At 51.2% G+C, this 8,544-nt stretch overlaps 1 protein-coding gene across 1 annotated transcript; it reads right to left on the minus strand.

Annotated features, from left to right (window-relative positions):
* Positions 1-1,647: 1,647 nt before the first annotated feature.
* On the minus strand, positions 1,648-3,540 carry LOC149370299 (uncharacterized). Its single transcript, XM_089577479.1, has one exon. It carries the CDS (start codon positions 3,538-3,540, stop codon positions 1,648-1,650), a length of 1,893 nt encoding a protein of 630 aa, XP_089433605.1.
* Between the last annotated feature and the right edge of the window lie 5,004 nt (positions 3,541-8,544).

Below are 8,544 nucleotides of genomic sequence, written 5' to 3' on the forward strand. Positions count from 1 at the left end.
ACGGGCCTCGAATTTCTCCTCCAAAGAAATTCAGCCGCCGCGGCCGGGATCGAACCCGCGTCTTTCGGGCCAGCAGCCGAGCACCATAGCCACTGAGCCACCGCGGCGGCATGTTTGCGATTATGCGAGAAACTTTCTTTTATAAAACATTTAGCCTATGAGAATATTTTGTTTAGTTGTGAGCCAGACATGCTACAATAATTAAGATGTGAAAAAAAAACATGCCCTGGCTTAGCTTGGTTAAGCCTAGAATGCGTTGCATTTTGCGCGGTCTTTTTGCGCGAAGTATTGTTTGGCGGCACTCGATTTTCTCAGCAGCTTTTCCTCCGTGACATATGGGTGGATGGATGGATAGGAGCGCCCCCTTTGAAACCGGGCGGTGGCAACTGCCACCATGCTCAGTCGTCCTTTTTATTCTTTTTCCTTCCTTTTTTCTTTTTTCTTTTTTCTTATTTTTTGTTCCTTCTTTCTTCTTTCTATTTTTCTTTTTTTTTCATGGTTTGGTGACGTCACGTCACCAAGCCACGTGACGTCACGTCGCGTGGTTTGGTGGCTGCCCGGCCGCGCCCAAGGCTGAACTGAGTGATTGCAATATGCCACGCATAAAAACAACCCATTGTACATTTGCAGCCTGTATTTCCCGAGTAGAAAGTTTTTTGATCTAGATATCGTCATTTAAGCAATCCGAAACTTTTGAGAAATGTATGAATAGCACCAGTGTGAGAAACGTTTTGTCAATATTTAGCAGTAAGTTTCTTTTTCATTGCCAATAGTCCTCGTTCTGTGGATCGTCCTTCACCAAAGCCGAACTGTGCCTGAGAGTGTGTATTATGCCTAATAATAAAAACTGTTGGTCCACGAAAAAGTCTTTTCAACATATTTGGAATAAATTTGAAGAATTGATATAGGCCTGCAGTTTGACAATGTTTTTTTCAGCGCCTTTGTGTACTACAGAGACACTACCTCTGTTCATTAAAGCTGGAAATATCCCCGGTTCCAATGATAAATTATATATGTGAGTAAGTGCGGGGGCAATAAATTATAAAACGTGCTTCACTGGTTTCATTGGCGTGACGTTACCGTCTAGGGGGTTTCTACACTTCAAAGACAAGAATATTCGAGGGATTTCACATGCATCAATGGGTGCAAGAAGAAAGCTTTCTCCTAAGGCTTGTCAGCATTACTAGAAGAACACATATTAGGAGTTGCAGAACTATCTATAAAGTGCGTGCTGAAAACGTTGTCCGTTCCTGACCAGCAATATTTAAGTTATTTAGCGTTATCTTCTCAAGTTGGTTTGGTTTATGGAGTTTAACGTCCCAAAGCGACTAATTAGGGCTATGAGAGACGCCGTAGTGGAGGGCTCCGGAAATTTCGACCACCTGGGGTTCTTTAACGTGCACTGACATCGCACAGTACACGGGCCTCTAGAATTTCTCCTCCAAAGAAATTCTAGCCGCCGCGGCCGGGATCGAACCCGCGTCTTTCGGGTCAGCAGCCGAGCACCATAACTGCTGAGCCACCGCGGCGGCAAGTGCAAATAATTCCGTTCATACTGTCACTTTACCATGTGCAGTGTCAGTAAAGTGCTCTGGAATAAGTGGGCTCACCCGTAATCTGGTCAAGTTTGCCACGACGAATGTTTATTCACGAAACTGACGACGCTTTGAGGAGCTGCGGCTTGCACATGCACATGTGCTGCCAAGTGCTCTCCGGCAGGCACGTGGTCGTGTTAGCGTACTTGTCCAGCCTCAGGACAACGTCGACGCGCTTTTCCCAGGACGACGTGTTGAGGAGAGCACCGTACACTTCGAAGAGCGCTTTCGGCTTCGTAGTGATCATCACTTTTACTGATAGCTCGCCGGTCGCGGCGCCCCCTAGTAACGAAGCACCGCTCACACTGTCGAGCTCCCAAACGACGCAGCGGTCCTTGAAGTGCAGCTCAGCCACAGCGTTGATGTAGGACACTGCATAGCGAGAGAAGGACGCGGCTACTTCAGCGTCGTTGAGCCTTCTGCTGGCGCCGAGGCAGGTGCAGAAGGGAGGTGAAATGGAGGCGCTCGCACACGTCCTCTCTGGCGTTATCCGGCCGAAAAGGCTCAAACCCCTTTTGGTGGCGTTTGCGTCGAGAGCCGGAAGCTTCGACAGGTCGAGGAGGGTGGCGTGAAGATCGTAATGCGTTACCAAACGGCGCTGGTTCACTTCCAAGTGCGTTGCAGCTGTCGGGTATTGCGCCAGAAAACGTTTGGGAAGAGCCAGAAAGAGGAAAGGGTTTCTACTTTCATATCGACCAATTTCGGTCGCTCTGAATGAGCCCATGCGGAAGCCGTGGTCACTCAACATCAACAGCGCGGTGTTGTCCAGGACGCCGTACGCGGAGAGCTCCCGGAGAAGAGTCTCTATTGGCTCGTCGATAAGCTTCAGCCCCCTTAGGTCGTCGTGAGTGGCGTAGACTAACCACGTGTATGAGAACATTGGTTTGTTGCGATTAAGTATGAGAACTTCGCCTAAGTATTTAATAAGCACTTCTGTCTTGAAGCGGGAGCCCATGCAGTACTTACTGGCGTTGGGTGTCGAGTCCATGAACCGCAAGATGGGCACCGCGTAGTAGTCAACCGGCGAATTCCTGAAACCTCCGAAGCATGCGGAGCCGAAGACACCGAAACGCGGCCACTCTTCGAGGAACAGAGTCGTGTATCCTTTCCTCTTATAATGATTCCAAATAAGCGGAAAGTCGTCGAATGCCTGGGCGCGTCTTTGCAAGCTCGCCACTTCATGCAAAGACAGCCCTGTCAGAAGAGGGAACAAGTTGGGGTTACTGTTTTCGCCGACCTTGTTCAATGCTAGAAACTCGAACGCATGCAGCTCTTCCGTGAGGTACTTGGTCGTCATCGGCATGTGTCGGCGAAAGTTCATTCTCGATGTGGAGTCTATGCCAAGGATAAGAACATTCATGGGGCGCTCACGCTGCAGCGATTCGTTCTTCAGGTCATCGCTGCCTATCACTGGATGCTTCAATCGAGGTACAAAGAAGCACTCCTCAAAGAGAGTTCTTCCCCGTGCCTTGCAAGAAATTCGCACGTAGTCCACGCTAAGCCGACTTCCGAGCAGCAGTGGTTTCGATGGGCCAAGCGTTGGAGCACGGTCGGGAGCCTTGGCGGTTTTGTTCCGGTATATCTTGTTGTAGTGGCAAATGGTTTCTTCCTTCGAGACGTTGTAGAATCTGCGAAGAGCCTTGGCACTCAAGGTGAATCTGTCGATGTTTTGGATGAGGACAGTATGGTTTAAACGCCTGCACATGCGTCCAAAATGGGGTTTTTTGCGGAACCAGCGACTCACGGTCCAATGGTAGGAGTCGTATAGAGGAAGCGAACAGCCGGCTGTCTCCAACAAATAGCCTGCATAAAGCTCACTCATGTCGCGCTCTGACACGTGCAGAAATTTGAGTTCGGCTTTGAATAAAGCCCACGCAAACACAACACAAGCTACAAAACCTAGGAGCCTTTTCCTGGACACCTGGATCCACAAGAATCTAACCATGGCAAATGTTCACCTTCTTCTTCGCTACGGCACCATTTCGTTTCTTCTTCTTCGTTTTGACGCGGTTTCTCTCTTTCTTTGTGCGCAAGCGAGATTATGAATGCTGAAATATTGGTGCCATTACTCTATATTCTTTGACAATATTCTAGGTTCACTCTACAGAAAAACATTTCAAGTGACGGTTCGCTGAACGCTGAAATGCTTGTGCCATATCGCTGGCATCATGCTGGCTTCACTCAAGCAACAGCGTCCAGCTGTCCCATGCCGCTGGTCGTGGCCTCCGCGATCGCAGCGCGCTTTCGAGCAACGGCGCACCGCCGAAGCAGATCGCGGCGGCCACGCGCTGGTTTTCGAGTCGCCCCACCTTTCCGACAGATGGCGACAACGGTCAACTCATCGTACACTTCATATAGAGAGAATAAACACTTATAGTATACCTCCTATATCTTCCCTGCGTCCTTTCTCAGCAGCGCCAACATCAAAGAATGCCGACCGTCGTGCCTAGTTCCAAATTTCTCCGAGTTGCACTTGGTCACGTGTTAAAATCTAAGCTTTTCTGGGGTTTGCGCGCTTTACCACTGCTGGAATAGCAGCTTACGGCAGCAGCATGCGGAAATACATGAAGCAAAGCAAAGTAAATGCAACGAAATACGTTTCGACGCCAATCGCGGTTCAAAATCATGTAAAATTGTGGAAGCTCTTTAACATAAGCGGCCGCGACAAAAACGCGCGTCTTAGAACCGTGCAAACTGCAGCTGAAAAACAATTCTTTTCGCAAGGTCACGAGAGGGGATTGTGCACACTTTAACTCGGTTATTAATTGCGAGAAAAGCCCGACTGGATGACTGTGACTTGTTTTCCTCTGGGTGAAAAGGGGCGTGTTTCATCCACCTGTTTAAGAGGGCTGCTGTAATGCGAGTGCAAGTTAGCACATTTGTTGTGATGTATAAGCAGCTCCGCGTGCGTTGGCGACGAAAGTAAAGTGGTTGACTTTGGAAGGTCCCGCCGTATTTCTGACCCAGAGCATATGGCGCCACAGTACTGAGATACGCTCCGCCACCTGTGTAGTACAGTCGCGTTGGATGAGTAAGCGTTTTATCAGGTGGCGCCGAGGGGACGTCTGCATGAGCCGCGTGTATCGGTTCACGAGGTGGGCCTCCCGCAGCTCCTGGCCGGAGTTTAGCACCCCCAATGCATGGACAGAGAGAGAGAGAAAACTTTATTTACAGAGGAATTCGGGGCACGCCCCAGGGTCCCCGCACGACCCCACTGCACTCAAGTGTTTGTGTTCCGAAGGAAGGTCCATAACACTGGCAGCACGGCCGGTGGCGATGGTCTGCACGGCCGGGTCCTCCGAGCGCAGCAGGCTCTCCCAGTCCTCCCAGGTCTTGAGGTTCTCTAGGTCCCGCGGGGGAGGGTCCGCCGGGCAGAGGGAAATGATGTGGAGGGAAGAGGCGAAGGGTTCTGGGCATAGAGTGCATGCCGGAGTGGGGAAGGAGGGATGATAATAGGCTAGGGTAAGGGGTGAAGGGAGTGTGTGTGTCTGTAGTCTGCGCCAGAGTGTTGCGTGTTTGTTATCTAGGGAGGGGTGGGGCGGGGGGTAGAGCTGGCGTAAGGCTCTGTGCGCCTGGGTCAGCTCACTGAATGAGTGCATGCGCTCCTTCGTGAATCCCCGATCAGAGGCCACCTGAGCCCGGTTTAAAGAACCTCGGGCTAAAAGGTTGGCGGCCTCGTTTCCGGGATTCCCGGAGTGCGCGGGCACCCATATCAGCTCCACTTGGCGGGGCGGGGGGTGGGGGCATCGGGCGAGTCCAGTATGCCAAAAGCAGGGACATGGACTCGGCCTCGAGCAAAATTTAGAATCGCAGTTTTAGAATCGCTTAAAATGTACCGGGCTTCCGTGCGGGTTATAGCAAGGGCAATGGCGGCTTCCTCTGGAGCCTCTGGGGACGTGTCTGGAAGGAGAGGTAGTGTGAGGAGGGCGGATAAAGAGGAGTCCACCACAGCTGCTGTCGCTTCATCACCCGTGCAGGCAGCGTCCACCCATACGGCGTCCAGCTGGGGGCCGTACGCTCGATGGAGTGCCTTAGCACGGGCTCTGCGGCGCTGCTCATGGTGGGACGGGTGCATATTCCTCGGGAGCGGCCTGATGAGGAGCTCTCGGTGAAGGGTTCGTGGGATGGCGAGGAGGGTTGGGTCGTTGGCCGGTATTTTGATTCCGAGGGTGTCCAGGATATATCGACCTGTGGTGGTTTGTGTGAGCCTGATGTATTGGGCCTGTCGGTGGGCCTCCACCAGTTCCCCGATCGTATTGTGGAGGCCCAGGCCTAGTAATCTGTCTGTGGGTGTGTTGAGGGGAAGGTGAAGTGCTACCTTGAATGCCTTGCGAATCAAAGCATCCAAAGCGTTTATGTCATGTTTGGATAGGTGTAAGTATGGGGTAGTGTACAGCACACGGCTGAGGACAAAGGCATGAATGAGGCGACATAGGTCGCGCTCCTTCATGCCTCTATGTTGTCCCGAAACCCTGCGTATGAGGTGCGATATCGCGCCTACAACCTGCTTGTGTTTCTTGAGGGTGGTGGTGTTTTTGCCATCGTTCTGGATGTGCAGGCCCAATACACGGAGGGTTCCAACCTCAGGTACCGGGTCACCATTCACTTCAATGACAATGGGGGAGCGGGGAGAGCGGTGGTTCTTAAGACGGATGAGGAGCAGTTCGGACTTCTCTGGGGAGCAAGACAGTCCCATGGTCCGTGCGTAATTTTGGGTGAGGGTGGCTGCTTCCTGTAAGGTGCTCTCTATGTCGCCGTCACTGCCGTGAGTGGTCCACAGGGTGATATCGTCGGCATAAGGAGTGTGCTTCAGGTGGGGAATAGTTGCCATTTTTCGGGCAAGGGGGATGAGGGTAATGTTAAAGAGAAAGGGGGAAAGGACGGACCCTTGAGGGGTGCCGATACTCTGAAGCGTGAAGGAGGGAGAAGACAGAGGGCCGAAGTGTATCTCACCCGTGCGGTCAGTGAGGAATGCTTGAATGTAGGCGTACGTGCGAGCACCCACATTCAATGGGGATAGAGCAGTCATGATCGCCTGATGTTCAATGCGATCAAAAGCTTTGGAGAGATCCAAAGCTAAGACTGCCTTGGTGTGACCTGGAAGAAGCGGGTCGAAAATGTCGTGTGTGAGTTGCAGCATGGCGTCCTGTGCGGAAAGATGGGGGCGAAATCCCACCATGGTATGCGGGTAAAGATTGTTGTCCGCCATATGACTTGTGAGTCTCGCTAACACAACATGCTCGAGGAGCTTCCCGAGGCATGATGTTAGCGAAATCGGGCGAAGGTTTTGAAGTGTAAGTGGTTTGTTGGGTTTAGGTATGAATATTACCTTCGCATGGCGCCAGGACTGAGGGAGGTTACCCTCCCTCCAGCACTGGTTGAAGTATTTCGTAATGTGGGTGATCGATTGGTCATCCAGATTACGGAGCATCGAGTTTGTGATCTGGTCTGCACCAGGTGCAAAGTTGGTTCGGAGGTTAAGGAGGGCTGAACCAATACACGCGGCTCATGCAGACGGCCCCTGGGCGCCGCCTGCTAAACCGCTTACACATCCAACCCGACTGCACTCCAGAGGAGGCAGAGCGTTTCCCAGTACTCTGGCGCCATAAGCTCTGGGTCTCCCCGCTCCCCCGTAACATGGACACCGACATGCACGAAAACAGAAGACAAGGGCGGGCTCGGGCTCTTGAGAGACAACACGGCTCCAGACCCGGTGTATATTATGTAGACGTAGCAGGGCCATCGCCCACGGGATTTTACACGGCCGCTGTCGTTCACCAGGAAATGCACGTTGATGGACTCTCCTTTCGAGCCCCGAATCCAACGCGAGCCGAGGAAGTAGCGATAGCGCTTGCTGCCGCCCACACCAATTCGAGAATCATCATCACGGACTCCCGAAAAGCATGTGATCATTACTTGGCAGGCGAGATCTCCCCCTTAGCTGCTTGCATTCTAAGACGGACTGCCACTGATCCAACACCGAAACAATCATTTGGGCTCCTGGCCACCAGGCCTTATGAGGGAATGAGGCCGCTGACGTGGCTGCCCGAGCGCTTATTCACCGGGCTCCTCTTCTGGCTCGGAGACTAACCAGCCGCTGCTGCGATTCAGGGAAATAACGCATTATAGCGACAATCACCGCCTTTTCCCGGCCCCTGCAAAGGGGCTGAGTAAGACAGAGGAGCGAACTTTAAGGCGCCTGCAGACAGGTACTCTACTCTAACCTGCAATCATAAACATTACGATCATAACACGGATCGGCGATGCCCGCTCTCTGGGGAGACCTTGAACAAAACGTTAAAGGAGCAGTGCGTGGTCTCAGGCGCGCATACTGGCAGGCAGTATTAAGTCATACCGACACGTCTGATGCATGGTGCGGACAGAATGATGACGTAGAGTGTTAAGATGAATACAAGCTGTCAACCTCACCCAGATTCTTAATTTGTGTGACTGATCAACGTATCTTCGCTCACGTTCAGTCATATATAATAGCAGTCCAGGTGCTGTAAAAATGAAGTACTATTACATACAAGCTCTTCCTTCGTGCATGTTGTGTATTGCATACATAAAATGCATGTGGCTTAGAATGAAAGAAGAGTGTTTGGTTGAGTAAAGGCACATACGTTTTATTTTCATGACAAATTGCATACATTGTACCTCTGCACATTGCTGTCAGATTCACCTGAAAAGCATAAAGCGCTGTGTCTGTCTACTCGTTCTTGGTCCCTTGTCCTGTTGCTCTGAAGTATAAACCAACAAGCCCGAATTTCAGCGTTCATAGAAAGACCTCAATAGAAAATAAATTTCACAAACGCATTCAAGCTATTCACTATTGACCGAATGACTTTCGTAGGAGCTTGCAAACACAATTTACTCAGAACCAAATCAATAGGTTTCATTGACCAAAATTCATTTTTCTTTACAGGAAAGAGAGTAAAATCCACAGGAC

Source organism: Amblyomma mixtum, chromosome 1 (genome assembly GCF_055824585.1).
Source record: "Amblyomma mixtum isolate Tamu chromosome 1, ASM5582458v1, whole genome shotgun sequence".
Classification (NCBI taxonomy): Eukaryota; Metazoa; Arthropoda; class Arachnida; order Ixodida; family Ixodidae; genus Amblyomma; species Amblyomma mixtum.

What these genes read in the sequence shown, in the direction of transcription:
- LOC149370299 (XM_089577479.1), bottom strand. Translation starts at nt 3,540, where the DNA reads ATGGTTAGATTCTTGTGGATCCAGGTGTCCAGGAAAAGGCTCCTAGGT.